Genomic DNA, 18,128 nt, shown 5'->3' on the forward strand with positions numbered 1-18,128 from the left:
CAAATTTATGTAAAATTTGGTGCTAATTTGGATTTGACTGGAAACTTAACGCAGTAGTGTTGTGTAAAAGGATTCAATTACAGTGTGCAGTGTTTTGTAAGTAACCGTCTCACATAAAAAGTTAATTAATCAGAGCTGTGTCAATTTCCTTGTGCCATGTCAATTTGCAGCAAGGTAATTAATCACTAATCGCCTAGCGTGCAGTAAACTAAGGGACAATCCGTGAGTCATTTATTGTTTTTTTTTTTTTTAAATAAATAGCACACAGAGCCATGAAGAAACACATCTTGCCTTTCATAATATTTTTATCGACAGTTTTGCATGTTGTAATAGACTGCAGCAACAAGCAGCTGTAGTTCAATGGAATATGAATATTAAAGAAACAAATGAGAGCAGATTTATAGGCCATTGCTTTCCTGTTATGTCAGTTTTGAGATTACACTGAGCAAATGAACAGTGAAAAATTACTCTTCCATGTGGAGAATGGTGATTAGACTTGTACATTAATTAGAGATTTTTGTTTTCCTTTTCAATGCATTTCAAACGAGAATGTCCTATAAGTAACAGTTTGTCCAAAATACAGATTTATTCATTCCTAAACAACAGTGTTTAATACTGACATATATTTTTGTAAAATAGTAAGGAAATCATTGTTCTACTAATTTTAAGTATGTCTTTCAAAAAATAAATAGACTGTGAATGAAAGAAATAGAAGTGACCAGTTGTGACTGTATTTGGCATATATGGCAAATTTCCTTTGAATTCAGTTAATTCACAACTAGATCCCAGGGATAATAATCTCACAAAAGTGACAGGTGTTTTTAAACATTGTGAACTTTCTAAAGACTTTTTTTTACCCTGAAATTTTAAGAATCCATATATATGTGTAAGTAAAATATATATATATGTAAAAAATTTAAAAGCCTTCTTATGTTAAAATCTGTAGTAACAGAGCTTAAATTTTACTTGCGTTGTACTTTGGACTGTGTATTGAAATGCAAAGATCTGCACACATCCTCTTTAAAACAGTTTTTATAATTCTTTTAGAGAATGCCAAGTAATAGTACTTATTACTATTATGGTGAAGTGAAAACACACTACACAGTGTACATCGGCATAAACTCCTAATTCTGTTCCAGAAATCTCAGATAATATCATATACATTATTCTGCTTAGCCTTTCTCAGCGTGTTACCCATTATATCTCTTTGTTTTTAATTTATTGTCCAGCACTTCTGAAGTGTTTCCTCAACAGGGACCCTCCTGCACGATGGGAATAATGTAAATGTGTCTCCCTGCCTTTCTAACAGTTAAACTATGTTGCAGCAAATTAGCTATAAACTGATTCAAACATGATGTAGCATTAAAATTCTTCACCATAAAACATTTGAAAACTCTTGATGGCAGATGACCTGATAATTTACACAAAGAAGGAGAGATTAGGAGTGATGAGAGATAGATTTCGTTCATCCATTTTGATGGCATACCTTTCTTGAGGCATATGGCACTCTCATACAAATTCAAACCACAGCACAAATGCAAAGAATAATAGCCCATTAAAATGGCTGTATATTTTTATGGCTTTGATACAAAATCTGCCCCCTGTTGTTTTTTGCATCTGCTACTCTTCTGTCTATCCCAAAGCTTTAAAACTTTAATACACAGTGTATAACCCTTAAGTATTTTTTACTGGATTATATTCCTCCTTTTTGGGAACCCAAGCTTTGTCATTGTTCCTTCAGTCTTTGTTTTTTAAGGCATAGGTTGAGATATGGTGCCTAGAAAGTGCACCTACCTGTCACGTTCATTTAATAAAAAATGAATAAAACCAGTACTTATATTACATCTTTTGGGAGAAATTAAGATTTGATTACATTTCATCTGTGAACACAAAGATTAAGTTCCTCCTCTTTTCCTCATGCTCATATTTGTTTTCTATATAAAATCATTAGTTACCTAAATTTTACTGATACATTAACATGAATCCTGTTAATTCCAAAGGCCTTTTTATTTGGTTAAATGTTGCAATTTGCTGACTAGATTTCACGTTTGAGATCTAAACTGAAGTTTGATGAAGGAGATGCCCTGACAACGTTTCCATGTTTACAAAGTGTATCCAGAAGAGAGAACTTTTTGGACAATATTCATTATAATAATACATTTTTAAAAAAATGTTATCCTCTTAAATATAAAAATAGAACAAATAAGTTTAAAGAAGGAATCTTACCAACATACTGTTCCTAAAAAAAATTTCATTTAGGCTGTAGTACAAGATGATTTGTATGCTTTTGGGTAATTATATTAAGCAAAGCCAAGCACTTCCACAGCATATTGTTTTCACTCTTCTTTTTTAATTTGAAAAAGTAAAATTGCAGTCCACTGTAGGAACTGATTTTTTGTCGTTGCCATTGTAGTCTCATTCATATTTGAATAGCTGAATGAATAACTATAGAGCCGGTGGGGCTATTAGATGAGAATATAAATTGTTTCTTTAGCTTGATATTTGATTATATATAGTCCTTAGAAGAGTCTTTATTTTTTTTTAACCTCATATTATCACCTCATATCGTCAATATGTAGTTGGAGAAATCTACCTTTTTTCTATCACAGATCAGAAGAATTCCAGTCATCAAATTACTTCGATAAATTTAAGGTACTTTTGCTTAGAAGTGGACTCAAATGCTTCCCTGCTGAGAGTCAAACACATTTTCAACCCCATTATAATAGCATTTTCACTGACTGAGTTTCAGCAGTTTGGCACTGAGGCACTAAGGAAGGTTGACCTACAAACTGTAAGTCATTAAAATCTTTACCCCTCCTGGCTAGTGTGTTCATTGCTTTTGGGGCTGGTTAATAGCACTTAATGCTTCCTGATGGGAGAGCCCTTTTCATAAAATTGTTTTTATGAATTCCATTCTTCAGTTGTGTTCTAATGGTGCCACTTCTGCTGGTTATTTTGGGGTGAGGATATTAAAAAGTTGGTAGCAAAATAAATTCTGTAGTTAATACATATTCCTAACCATCTGATTTCTCAGCTGGGCTGAAGTAGCATTTTTTTTGCTGAACTCAAATGTAGGGTGACATGATCTTGTTGATTATTTTACCTCTAATCTTAATCTTTAATATTACTACCTGGAAATAGAAGGCATGTTTTCAGATACTCTGATTTTCAGACTGACCCAAATCAATTTTTTGGGATGGATATAATTCTGTTTACATGTAAACTCTACTGTTAGACCTCACTTGATCATAAGACCTTACAATGCCACTCTTAGTTCCATATTTCTCAGGCTTAGTTTCCATCATGTCTTATCCTCTTCTTGAGAGAACTCCAAATCATTGCCCTACCTTCTACTAATTGCTTCTTCAAGCTTTTTTCAAGTTTTGCTTTACTCTAGACATTTTATGCTTCATGATTTTATTAAGGAGACAATGCAAGGCAAACATAGCAAAACAATTAAATTACTTCAGGCTTTTCATTCTAACACATCCTTTGTGTTGCAGATCCTTTGAAAATGGTAGAAATCACTGTCTTGTCTTAGTGTCTCCCATGAATGCTGAGTCTCCATTATGTGTTCTGGATTTGGTAAACACTTGCGGGCTAAGTGACTCTTCCTGCTATCTCTATCTTCTAGCTTTTTCTCCTCTTTCATAAGAGAAAGCTTTCTTTCTCATAAAAATTTAATATTTTTTTTGTTAAATATTTTCTATTTTACTCATTTATTGATGGGGACTCTGCTTTTCCAGTGACATTTCTTTGTAGAGAACCATTCACTGTCAAAGATTTAAGGTCAGTGGTCCTTGTAATTCTTTCCAAGGTGTGACCACCATGAAGATTAAAGAGTATTTAGGATAAATGCTCAATTATTGCAAAATATATATTTTAAAATGTCTGTGTGAAAGCTGTATTGAGTGGTAAAATTCAAAGGGAAAAAATGCTCACAAAACACTTTAGGCATTCATGCTTTCACAGAGGTTTATCCTCAGTGTCTCCCATACAAGTTTTGCACAATTCCAATTAGTTTTCATCAGACCTATATTTACTCATTTCTTCTGAAAATCAAGAGATAGGTCCATTCTTCACACACATGTATAAGGTCTGTGGCTATATGGAGGAATCGGTGAGTTAATTTCAAACAGTACATTTTACAGCAGAAAGACTGTCTAGGACCCTGCGTGTTTCACTGAAAGAAGACTACTGAACTGCTTTAAATATTGCTAAACATAGATGTTAATTACAAAGAACTAATTGCTGAAACAGACCTTAGAGCAGGAGTTTCCAGACCATGTCCAGCCCACAACATTGTTAGGTACCTTACATTGCTTGAGCTTAGACTTTTTTGAATTGGTTTGGTTTTATTTGCTGCTGCTTCCGTTTTTCTTGTGAGAGTGTGGTTTTTATCAATATGTAGACAACTCCAGATGCACATGTAAGTGAAGAAGTTGTCCAAACTGCTCAAAGGTTGTCAACTTCATTCATTTTTTGTCAATGGCTTTTAGGTCAGAGAAATTTCTCTTCATCTTGGTAGTTTAAGAGTGTCCCTAAAGACTACAGTTTTTTAAAGCTAGCTACAGAATACCAACCTTCAGGTTTATCATTTAAGATATCCACCATTTCAGGTATCAGTTTTTCCTGGCGAGACTCTCAAGTCCATTTTTCCCCATTTGCTTAAGCAAACTCTTCTCAACATTGTTTTGTTGGGTTTTTTCCTTTTTATTTTTTTATTTGCATGATTTTAAAAAAAGGCACAAATTAACTCCAAAATTGTTGGAGAAACTTACATCTAGAAATGACCATCTAGCAGGTGGAAAGGAGTCATTTTTTTCTAATGCAGGCAGACTGCATCTAAACATTACTCTGATAACAAAGATCATCGTACTGGATTAGATGAGTTCTCCATCTAGTCCAATACCCTGTATTTGGAAAGGAGCAAAACCTGCATTGTAAAGGTTGTAAGACTGGAGCTAGTGTGTAGGTATGTAGTTCTTGGAACATTCTGTTAGCTTTGTACAATTTGGAGTGTTTTTGTAAACCAGAGGTGATGTCTTTATACTGTTTCTCTGCAGTGAAACTGTTTGTTCATCCTTTTCAATCACATAAACTTTTAACATCCATAACATCCAGTGGCAGAAAGTTCCATGGTGGCGTAATTAGAGGTTGTGTGAAGAGCCACCTTTTCCCATATTTTCCCCTTTATTCATGATGGTGGAGCTTTGTCATAGCTCCCACACTCACTTCTTTTCCGTGCTGAAGAGTACTAGTCCGCTTCATTGTTTCTCTTACAGAAGTAACAGACATGATAATAGTTACGATAAGTGACAGTTTAAAATGCATGTTGTGCGCATCACCTAATTTAAGCGTCTCCAGCATGTGGCATTCACAAATACATCCTCTAAGGGACAGAAGTGAACATTGACGCCATGATGTCCAACCCTCATGTTTTTCTCATGTATTGCTAATTTCCATCTATGAAATTTTATTACAGCATTGCACCTTTTATTTGTCTGTTAGTATGGTGAGACAGTCCACTCTATCAGAGGAACTATGGCACAACCTGTAGATCTTTTTACTATAATGTTTGCTTATATCTTCAGTCCGCTGAAAATTCTCTTTTACGTTTTCATATGCACATTGTACTAATTTGTATGCGAGACTGTTTACTTGGAAAGGAAAAGGACAAAAGTTACATGGTCTGAGCAGTAGGTCATGATTCTAGCACTGCTGTATTTATACTGTTCAATGTTGTTGCATATGCAAAAGTACTTACAGCATCTGAATTTCCGAGTGTATGATATATATGTTCATTTTTCCCCCCCCAAAAATGCTTTCCACAACTCAATTTCTTTAAGCCTTCTTAAATGCAATTAATTGCAAAGTTATCAACAGTATATTGAGTTCTGTAAGTTCATCATTCCGATTTTGGCACATATTCTTTTTACAGAACAAGGAATAAAAATATGCTATTTGCACTTTTTAAAAGACAGTTTTAATTTAATTGTGTTGCCATAAGGTTGTTTTATGTTGTATCACAGACATGTAAATCTTTGCAGAATTACTGTATAACCTTTTGTCAGTGAGAAGGAGTTAGTAAAGCCCAAAAGCCACAGTAGTAAGGCAATAATGGAGAAGTCACCATAATGACAGTATTTTTCTTCGTGCGTTCAGCCAGTGACGTCTACAAGTTGCGAATTTTTCATTTTCTTTTTCAAATTGAAGGCATCTTTTAAAACTTAATGCTAAAACAGATGAAAGACAAGTGTGGATTGAAATCAATTCGTATTTCAGACTTGAAAAACTTACTGGTTTATACATCATTACTTCCATTTGCTTGCTTCTTCTTAGGGCTTTGCTAAGCAATATTTATTTCTTTTATCTCTTTATTTACATACTGAAAAAAATTCAAGACAGTGAAGCACAGCTGAAGTAACCTGAGTGCCAACAGAGCTGGATTTGTTTTTCTCTGTCTCACTGATGAATTCGTTCTAAAAATACCTGTTCTAACATTGGCCAGCAATATATGTACAAAGGAGAAATGAATTCATGAAGTATTGGTTAAAAAACTGGCAGAGAAAGTAAAGTGGAAAGTTTTTTTTTATTTTTCAATTAAAAAGTTTATGAAGAGAGAAGTTTTACAGACATTTTACAGAAAAAAACCTCTAAGTAGTACTGTATTACTGTTCAATTTCTGATTAAAATATTTTAAGTCTCACATGGAATGATCATTAATGTTTACACTTAGTTGCAATGACAATATAAAAATGTCTGAATTAATTTCTTTTTTATATGTCTAAATTGTTTCTATTGGGTCTCAATATTATCTGAATTCGTATAGATATTTCCAAACTATGCAACTCTTGCCTTTGAAGAAATAACGGGTACTGTTATGAACAAGGTACACCCCCCCAAAATCTGAGAAAACTCTTGCTTTGTCTGTCTTTCCCTTGGCACATAATAAAGACCCAGTTAATAATCAGCTTTTGAACAAAAGTAAAGTTCTGTTAGATCGGTAAAATCACTGGATAATTTAGATCACTGGATCTGGTCACCTGGTCTAACGTCTCATCCCCACTCAAAGCAGGGCTGACTTTTGAAGATAGATCCAATAATGTGATGGAAATGTCTCTGGCATTATGAATTTGAGCCTGAACTGGGTGACTTGGACCTCAAAAGTCTCCTGTTAGCAGTGTTGGCTAAAACAGCCAACATGATTTTTAAGAGTGTCTTCTAAGAGAATCAGAGCCACCTATGATATTGTTATCTAAATTCCCAGTTTGCTCTCTCCTGCTGGCATGCAAAGATTTTGTGTAAGAAGATGAGGCCTCTGGTTAAAGGACTAGTAATCCCTCATCCAGTTACAGGCGAGCTTTAATATAAGCACAAACGTGCTGCTACATTACCTGTGTTTTAAAACACGAGATTGATCTGAATAGTTTACATTCATTCCTCTTTTTTTCTTCACAGTGCCAGGATTTCCCTACCCTGCTGCAACTGCAGCTGCTGCTTACAGAGGTGCACACCTAAGAGGCCGAGGTCGCACGGTGTATAACACGTTTCGTGCAGCAGCCCCCCCTCCTCCGATTCCAGCCTACGGCGGGTAAGAGATCGGCCTCTTTTGCCTATTAGCATGAATCTCCGAAGGCTACAAACTGTTTGTGGCTGCGGTGCATGCTGATCATGTCTCACCGCAGAAACCACCGCAGCATGCAACCAATCCCAGTGCTGGAAGTGGCGCACCTTGCACGGAGTATTGAAAAATGACTGTAATTTGTACTGCCATGGTTGGTGGCCTTAAGCATTTCAGATGTCACATATTGTTATGTAAATGTTCTTAGAAACGGAATGCTTTGGAACAGAGAAATTGTTTCAGCTAAAGATATGTTTTTGATGATTTAAAACATCTGATTATTAAGGAGGTTGGATCAAGTTAACTTCTTTTTCTTCAAATGATCCACTGGAAGTTGTCTCTGGTCCTGAAGGCTTAGTGGTGTTTTTTGGGTTTTTTTTTTTGTTGTTGTTTTTTGTTTTTTAATTTTATTGCAGTTTGTTTAGTTTTTCTAGTTGACATCTTTACTACAATAGAAATTTGGGGTGCTTCTCTCAGGGCCATGTGTTTTTCAGTACATTTGCTTAAATAATACCTTAGGATTTCACTGTCCGTGACTTACATTTACTAAAACCAAGTAGAAGACTGAGGAACAAAGGAGAGAAATTCATAGTAATAGTTTCTAGAATCTCAATATTCTTTTGTTAATTCAGAAGATACATATAAATTTTCGAGGCATATGTTTGAGGAAAAGAAGGAGGAAACAAATTCTCCATGTAGCTGTGTAAATGCTGACACAGAAAGGTTTTGTATGCTGCATATGATATTTAAAAATCCTAACATTGTCAAAAGATTTTCAGCTATTAAGAAATTGGGAAGTTTGGAAAATCAGAAAACTTGGCAGATCCCAGGCCAGAATAGTATTTTGTCATAAAAATCTGTGGTAGGTACGCCACTACCTCTCTGTAGAGCAACCAGCTCTTTCTGAGAAAGGGTCAGGAAGGGCTTGCAAAGTTTTGGATGAAGGTGATCTCTCTCTCCGCCCTCACTAAAGTCCTGTTCCACAGCTCCTCTGCTCTCACGTGGATATCCCCTTGTGAGGGAGCTTGCAGCACAAGATTGTGCTACGACCCTGTCCTACTTCTTTATGGTAGAAGATGGGTGCCCTTCTCTAGATCCCTCAGTTTCCATGAAGCCTTTGTTCTATTAAGCCAAAGATGTGTCTTTGTCTAGACCGGTTTGCAAATCTTGTCGGTCAGCCATTGAACTAAATTTTTGGGGATATTTAGGACAGGCACTTTGACTATTCCTTCACATTGGGCAGTTATCACCTCAGAGAAATAAGATGTTCTAAAAATGAACATAAAAATGATGACACAAAATCTGGTTGTTTTGTAAAAGTGTATTTTTTTCTTAATTTAGGTGTTTTGTGTAGTTTAATAAGCAAAATAATATTAATTTAATAAGCAAAACAATATTACCACTACTGGAGAAAGACACCATGATTTTTGAAGATTGCCTGAGTTACCTTTGGACAAGGATGGTGTCCCACCAAAGTTATCCTACTGTTGCCCAGACTCTCCTTTAGAATCAGTCCAGGTATTTGTACGTGGCAGATGGTAACAAGTTTAGAATGCCCTACAAGAGCCAATTTCACTATGAATGTCTCAGCTACGGAACGGATAGTGCGTATAAAGAAAGTAGACTCCTTCCATTTCTACTTAGTTTAAAAAGAAATTCTTAAATTTAAACACAGTGTACAACATGTAGTGAGATAACAACATGGGTTATTACAAGTTTCATCATGTCACGAACATAATACCTTAGTTTAATACAAAGTCATAAAGTAATATAAGAAAATATATACCAGCTGTGTGTGATACAGTTTTTGAATTGGACAATACTTTTTTTGTCAGTATATACAAAATGAGTAAATACTTTCAGACCAGTAACTAACTTAAATTTGCTTTAATTTAAGGGGCCATATACGGGTGCTCTGTGTGTGTGTGTTATATAAATTTTTATAGTTTAGTTAGTACAGTGGCTCAGCAGGACAAATTAAATTTCCAAGTGTAACACATATGTATTCTCATGTAATTGTACTGCTTACTTTCAGCATCTTTAGGTAGTAAGTTACATGTATAAGTGTTGTGAACTCCTGTTGTAAGTTAATACAGAAGTTTTGCACTGCAGTCAGGTAGGTTTCCAAGAGGTCAGCTCAGCACTCTTACGTTCTTCTGCAGGATGGTTTGACAGTTAGCTTGGACAGATCTCACCTACTACCTTCATGACCTGTCTTTAAAGCTGACTTCAGAGGGAGCCATGCATTGCATCAGTAAGAACTCCCATCTTCTCATTGTTCTGATGACTTCCAGCTGTCTGAGATGAACCCTTAGTAATCCGGGGCTCACCTTGCCAGTCAGTATGTGTTCTAACACAGTTTGACTCTGCAAAAGTTTGCAATTGGTAAGCTTTGTCTTAATTTAGTTAGGTCTTAATTCAGATATTAGTCAGGTTTAATTTTCTCCATCCACCTCTGCTTTATAATAAGGCACTGCTTTCTGATGCACAAAACACATTTCCAACTCTTATAATTCATGGATCAGTGCAGAAATAATGCATACCTCCGTGGCACTGATCCACAGTTGGATTAATAAAGCTTTATTCTGAAATAATTTCTTTGGCCTAGTATATTAGATCTTGTGCTAGTAACTTCACTGATACAACAGTACAATTTGGAATTACTTTGCAATGCTTTGTTCTGTGCTCACCCATTGTGTACTCTGACCTATCAAAGAAACAAAAAGGAATTTTCATCAGAAAAAATCCTTAATCAATGAGAATAAATAAGAATGTGGTTTTCAGTCACTACGGGAGTAGGAGTCAAAGAAAATTACAGAGATAATAAAGAGATCACAGAGAATGAATCAACTTACAGAAGAAAGCAAACAACTTGGAATATCATTTGTTGATAAGAAAAATGGAAAAAGCTTTGAATGCTATTTTGCAATTCATTTAGGAGCAATTTCTCATTTTCCACTCAAGGAAGGAGCCCAGCCTTAGAGCCAAACAAACAGTTTCATACTAAAATATTTTCAATCATTAAAAAAAAAAGACAATTATTTTATATAATGACAGATATAACTTTAATTATAAATTTACATTAAATTCCAGCAACAGTTAGTTAGAAAAATACTACTTTTCTTTTTAAAAAAGAACCCACATGCAAGTGTAAAATATAAAGCTGGTTTGAAAAGACTTTTTAAATTTTCTTTTATTTCATTGACCTTAGAAAGCTTGTAACTGAAATAAAATATAATACTTGACCTGAAATATTCTTCTTCACACTTACTTGTTTATATTACAAAGTTTTGGAATGGAAACTGAATCATTTTGCCTTAAATCTGGAAATCCACTGTAAAGCTAAGAACATGTATTTCTTAGACTAGTCTGACATGCTGCTTACTAGTGTATATCTCAGCAGCACCCAGGATTCCCTGCTCTATTACAAAGCCTTCTTTCTGTTCAGTCTGCCTTGAATCTGTAGTTGTTCTTGTTCACTGGTGTCCTGTTTGATACCGCCTGTGACCTTTTCTTAGAAACTGTTTATCAACAAAGTTAAGAGATAGCAACGTGTCCCAGGCTGTAAGGAAATCTAGAGGATCTTGTGGTCATTAGCCAAAACAAGTTAGTGTGATTCACATGGGAAGCTCTCTTCTGCTGTGCCTCACGGTTACTGGAAACAGCAAATATGGCACACTTTGCTAGGTCTGAGGAAAATTGGTGAATATAGCCGTATTTAAGGCCATTGTTTTCTTATAAATCAAAACAGCACACATGCTTTAAAATGTGTCATTTAAAAGTTAAATCAGTGTTCATGAGAGATGTAGCACTACATAAATAATTAATGGATCCTTTTCTTGTGAGGGAGGCATTTCACTAATTCCTTGAGATAGTATCTTGTTTATTAGCTCATGGAAAATACTTCATTTTTAGCATCTGTGGCATCATTTCTAATGCCTTGAAATACTACAATGTGCAGATTAGTCATAACTTTATATGTATAATTCCTTTATGTACCATAAAAACCTACTGAAACGAGGGAGTAAAGCTTCATTTATGTGAGAAAACTGAATACTGAAATTTAGAGTTTGGAGATCTACATTGCATGGAGAGCTTAGCTTCAACACTATGCTGCAGGGGGAAGGGAAGCAAGAGATGGTCGCGTTGTGTATGGCATGAGAGCTGCACGGAGATCAGAGCCTGTCAGTAGGGGAGGATGTGGCTGTGCAGCTATGAGCTATGGCCTGCTTATCTCAGGGGGCTCTCGGGGAACTTCACAGCAAAATTGGTAACTTGGTTGAGGAGCAAAGCAGTTACTCTTTTAAGCTGATTCCTTTCATACCTTCTTTCTGGGGACAGCTTCCATGTGGGAGGATTTGCACTTACTGCTTCTTTGACCTTTCTTGCAGGCTTCTCTCTGGGTACTAGATAGTGTGTTGTACAAAATAATTTTTAAATGATTAAAAAAAAAAAGTCATCAGTGTGAAAAACAATGTTGTCTTGGCTTGACCTGTGTCTTTCTAGGATTATCTATTTTATTGACAAAGGGCCTACTAATGGTGTAAGAAATACACCTAATAAAATACACCTAATAAAGCAGAAGCTACTAGTAAAGGTACTCTTATGACAGATTTTGGATGCAGTTGGCAGTACTTACATTGCCAAAAGAAAAGAGAAAGAAGCAGTTTTTGTTCTCTTTGGCAAACTACCGAAAGCAGGTGATCTGATTTTGATAGCTGTAATTGCTTTTGAACTCTGCAGCAACTAGTAGCTCAGCATTCTTGAAAATCATTAGCCAAATAGTAAAATATCATGAGTATGATGCTCCATCTTTATACTGCTGTTAAGAAAAGTCAGTGTCACTGTATATCTGGTAGTATAGCAGATACTAGTAGTAGATAGCAGTATTAGTAAAACTAATAAGAAGCCCTTCTATTCCAGCATCATTTGCCTGAAGTTCTTCACAAGTTTAGTGTGTGATGACTTTGTCTTCGCATTTCCCCTCCACTCCTTCAAGTTCTGGTGAAGCTAACAGAGAACGAGCTTTCAGCCCATCTCTCCACTTGCGGTGTCTTTCCTGGGAAAACAGGGGATAGCAATATGCTTTTTTCTCTTTGAAAAGAAGGATAAAAAAACCCCCAACCCTAGATTGTGAAGTTGGGGAGGGTGGAGGAGAAGTAACAGAGACTATTTAGAAACTGTTCCCCTTTGTTAAAATAATTGTTTTGAAGTGCTACATTCTAACTGATTCAAAATGAAAAAGAAGCTTTATTTTCCAACACCCTATTCAGAATTTAAGAAAGAAGGCTAATTAATATAAGCTACTACATCTACTACAGTGGTTATGGTTTTTTCCAATACATTTCTTGGGGCTCACAGAAACTTCCTCTTACTTTGGACTCTGTGCTTTGTATATATGTGCAGTTGTTAGAACAAAAAATGTGTTTTGCCAGCACATAGTGATTTATGTCTTGCAGCTTTGTTCTCTGTAGCAATGCCCTCAATTAATTTTCCAAAGCAGATAATATAACTTGTTCGTGGCAGAAAATGTTGAAACTGGAAAGACAAGAACCTGGAATTAGATAACATTCTAAAAAGTTGAAAAAGCCTCATACAAGAGTTTCAGTTCTATATTTACAACAGTGAAAGTTGTGTTATTAGAGTGTTGAAAGTTGTTACTTTAATTCTCAGTTGTTTCTTTAGTTTATTTTGAATAAGTTTGTAATTACATCTCTTCTATTATTTGTTTCATGAATATGAAGGCTTCATATAAAAGGTTTCATATAAAAGGTATACTGTGATTTCCTAGACCAAAAACTGGAAAAAATGTGTAGGACAGTGAAGTCGACCCTGCCGGCAATCAGAAAACAGAGAACTTTTGTTCCTCAAGTGCTTTCTCTTAGTTGTGATGGAGGGGAAATAGCAAACTGTAACCACGATTCCTATTGCAATGAATGAAATCATGATTGTAATGCCCGTTTGTTACACTGAATCAATCACTCCATGCACTTAACCTGCCTTAGGTTATTTATGTTAACTTGTGCAGACTGTGTGTACGGCTGAGGGCCACATATACTCAGCTGCTATGAAGTTATTGAACTACGGTTTGAGCAGTCAAGAACTGTCTTCTTATATCATTGATAGATGATTCAACCCAATCCTTTTGAAAGATAAGGATAGAAAAATGATAATGAAGACAGATGTAGTCCTCCCAGGATATTACAGAGGTGGAATCTAAACTAGTAAAGAGTTTGTCTTAATACAGTTACAAAAAATTATTATAAGACACAGAGACTAAAGTAAAGCAGTTAAACCCATGCAAAGCAGATGTATAATAGTTCGTGAGAAAACAGTTTCATATTTATAGAATAATAATTTCAGGAAATGATTGCCACATATGATGTTATTTAGATGCACATTTTCTTATTAAATCAAGATTTCTCTCTCCTCTGAGTTTTTCTTAGCACTACAAAATCATAAAATACAACTGAATAAATCCCCCCAAATTGTTGTTCTTATTTTAATGCCTCCAGGTAGTGCATTAACATATCATCCATTCCTGGCTGAAGTAATTCAGATTTCAATAATGCGGCTGTTTCCAGACCCCGTGTTGGTTTACAAGGAACTCAAGATTTATCTGTCTGCCAAGACAATTTTTTTGAATATAAACTGTAAAAGGAGCTGCGGTGAGATGGGCCCCTGTGTGATGCATTCAGTCTCTTCCCATGCTTGAGACTTATCATCTGTTTTCTGCCTACAGCTTCAGAGAGAGAAAAGGGGATGATAAGCCAAGCAAATTACCCTTCGGAAAATTATGTACTGAAGGAAAGAAAAGAGCAAGAGCAAAACATAGCTTTTGGTGTTTTACACTTTGTTCTTCTGATGAAGGGTGCTGTTAGAAAATACATTTGACTCCACTGGTAAGATTCAGTCACAGGAGTCAAAAATGACAAGGACAGGGAATAGAGAAAATATCCTCTGAAAAATCTGTGAAAATGTGAAGAATTACTTTTCTTCAAACTTCAAAAGAAGCAGAAAGTTTTATATTTAACATCGCTATCATACTACAAGACCATATGGAGGAAATAAGATAAAATCCACTGATATCTTTTCATAGTGCATGTCCTGCTTGGGAATGTTATACTCATTTGCCTGATTCTGTCACTTCATATTAATACTAACCATGTTTAATGACGGAGTCATGCATTCACGTCTCATTTTAGTGTTGGGTCGTTCCTTCGGTATAATATTTATCAAGCAGTTGCATATTTAGAATTCAAACTAAGTTTCTGTCTGTACATGACTGAGCGTTATACGTAAAAGGCTTAGGTGAATGAAGGAACCTATCCAAGATTACAACCAATTCAAAATGTATCAGCCCCTATTCATCTTGTGACATCTTCACTGTATATCCACAGATCACCAAGAGAAGGAAGAAAAAACGTCCCCTTTCTGACACATATTCTCTCAAAAGCGTTATTTTCTGAATAGCGATGTTTAGTAATAATTGAAAGTCGTATGTTTTAATGTAGTGTGGTGGGTTGACCTTGGCTGGCTGCCAGACCCTCACCCAGCTGCGCTCTCATTCCCCCTCCTCAAGAGTTTAGGGGAGAAAGTAACATGGAAAAGCTCTTGGGTTGAGATAAAGACAGGCAGATTGCTTACCAATTATCAACACAGGCAAAACAGACTTGACTTGAAAATTATTTTAATTTATTGCCTATTAAAATGCAGTTGGATGGTTAGACACAAAGACAGAACCCCAAACACCTTCCCCTGCTCCCCGCCCCTTCTTCCCAGGCTCAACTTCACTCCTTCGTTCCCAACTCCTCCACCTCCGCCCAGCACAAGTGGCGCAGGGATATGAGGAACTGGGGGTTGCGGTTGTAGGGCCTCCATCTTCAGTAAACTTTGTATCATTCGTATATGATCTCATAAAACTCCTTCCATGTTGTTCACAGTTGTGTACTTCCACCTCACAGTCATGTGGAATGTTTTATTTCTTACATGCAAACAGGTATAAGAAAAACATGTAATATTTTAAAATAATTAGAATATCAAAACCAAAATGAATGTACACTACAATGTAAATAGCAAGCTCTCTGAATGCTACCAGTGTAGACAAGGTTTGGCATATTTTGCTCTGCAGACATAATAAATGGAAAAATACATGAGTAAAGGTCTGACCTTACTGAAGCAAATGGCAGACACTGTGATTTAAGTGGAGCCGAGTTTTCACACATTATTATTCCATAGCAAACTTTTATCATCAATGTGGTTTTATCAATGTGGTTTATGTGCATGTATGCATATTTATGATTTTCTCAAGTGATTCTGACTTAGACACGTACCAGCTCAGCCCTGTGGGTTTTGGTCATTGACCTCGCTAGATCAGTTATATTTCTGACATGAAAATTCTTGTTGGAATTGCAAAACAGCTTAGGCTAGAAACATGGTAATAGCTATTATTCCCAGATAATATTATTCCCAAATTGAAAATATTGTTGCAAAAAACCTATTGTGTGCTCTCATATTTAGCTCTCAAAACAGCTTGTGTTGATTCTGGTATTGGAAATACCCATTTTAAGTTGCAGAACTGCCAAATGAATGTAAAATTTCAGGACTTATGTAATGTGTGTAATTGGTAGGCCACTGTTGTGTAGTTCCAGTCTTATTTAGTGTAATCTTTTAAACCATCTTTGTCATACTATGTCATTTATCCTGAAGTGTTTAGAATCTAAAATTTGAACTATTTACAGTGACGATTTGTCTTAGCTGAAATGCAGCAGTCTCTGGGCAAACTGTTAACAGCAATATAACAATACTACATTTTTTCAGATAAGTGGTAATGTATCCAACCAAAACTGCAGAGGAGCTCAGAATCACGGGCATGTTCGCCAAAGTTGTAGAATGATAAAGTGAGGAAGGTTAATACTTTTTTTTATAAGATAACGCCATGACTTTCTTAACAGACCTCTTGTCACTATTGGAAATGCATATCAAGCCAACAATGCCATACCTATGAGTACTCCCACCTGTGTGTACATTGAGGTATTGGGATTTGACTCAATGGGTAGAATACCACCACTGTGATTATTTCACACGTTCCTCTCACCATATAAACTTATACTTTGTTTTGTTTTCCATCTAAGTAATGACAACTACCACGTTGTTTCAGAGGGTTGAGATAATTGCAGGACAAGAAAGTAGTAGTTTAAGAGATAGCATTTTGTTAACATATTAAAACTGATTGTAGGATTGGCCCACTGAAAATTTTTATAGAAAAAATGCTGCCAATGTGGGGTTGCTTAAAAAAAAGAAACCCAAAAGTATTTTCCAATCCTGCCATGCTTTGCCTCTCTTTGACTAAGCATTTGGCTTACTTTATAAGATGTTGTATTCGGTACAGTTTCACTTCCGATAATTACTACCAACCTCCTTAACCAATGTGAAGAGCGCCTTCCTTCCCCGCTCCCTCTGTTCTTGTGACAAGACTAACCTCAGCTGTGCAGGGGTTGGTGGCATTTGCATGTGGAAATGCACTAATATGGATGTTTTTCTTTGTGTGTGCATCCTTGCAGTGTTGTATACCAGGATGGATTTTATGGTGCAGACATTTATGTAAGTATTCATTGATGTGCATGCTGTCCTTGTACATTACCAGAGTCATTCTTTTTACAAGTTTGCTGCCTAGCTTGACTCTGTTTTGTCTATTTACCATCCCTTGCCTGTCAGAAAGAATTGAGAAGAATATCTCTCACATTGGAAGACCTTTCTGTTCATTACATCTATCATTGTTCAGTGGAGCTGAATTAACTCTTCAATCAAATGCTGAATGAATGCAGAAGATGTGAAAAACGTGTGTGCGTGTGTGGAGGGGCGTCTCCCTTCAAAATTGAAGTTCAAAGAAAATATAAAAATAAAGCAGAAACATTCTTCTGCAAGTCCCTAAAAGCTCGTTTTTAAAAATCAAGGCAAGCTGAGTATTATTAATACCTGAAGTATGCAAATACTTTGCGGAGAGATACAGATTTCCCAAATCCAGGCAACACTGGGTATACGTAAATCCCATGGGGACAGTAGAGCTTAATTACATAGTAAGTTTAAGATATGGCTATGTATTTTCTGTAATCCAAGTAGACTTCCATCTGCTCTTTTAAAATCCACTTATTTCAATTTAAATGAAATGGGTAGACACTGCTCATGATGTAAGGAATGGTTATATTTGTTAGTAAGGATTTATAGCCCTGGATCCATCATTACCTACTTCACCTCATTGGTCACCAATTTCCTTTTAAAGAATATTTTTTTAAGTTTCTTACCAATACTGAAGTTTTTACCTTGAATGTATACAAAGAGACTACTTATGTCTGAGTATGCAAGAGAGGTTTCAGGTGGTTGAGGCTGAATTTCACTCTTCTAAAATAATTAATTTTTATATCCTATGCTCACAGGCTTTTTTTTAAAATATGTAGATGTAAACTATGTCACTGATACTCCAGTAATCTTTCACATTTGTTAT

General features: G+C 35.7%; 1 protein-coding gene across 1 annotated transcript in view; it reads left to right on the plus strand.

Annotated features, from left to right (window-relative positions):
• The window catches only part of RBFOX1 (RNA binding protein, fox-1 homolog (C. elegans) 1), a gene marked incomplete at its 5' end in the record, with an annotated part of 100,382 nt that overhangs the window by 41,786 nt on the left and 40,468 nt on the right, over positions 1 to 18,128 (plus strand). Inside the window, 2 exons of the mRNA XM_009585361.1 lie at positions 7,462 to 7,594; positions 17,188 to 17,227. Coding sequence (XP_009583656.1) covers positions 7,462 to 7,594; positions 17,188 to 17,227 — 173 coding nt within the window. The remainder of the gene's footprint in view (positions 1 to 7,461; positions 7,595 to 17,187; positions 17,228 to 18,128) is intronic.

The sequence above is a fragment of the Fulmarus glacialis genome, unplaced genomic scaffold, assembly GCF_000690835.1.
Source record: "Fulmarus glacialis isolate BGI_N327 unplaced genomic scaffold, ASM69083v1 scaffold69, whole genome shotgun sequence".
Classification (NCBI taxonomy): Eukaryota; Metazoa; Chordata; class Aves; order Procellariiformes; family Procellariidae; genus Fulmarus; species Fulmarus glacialis.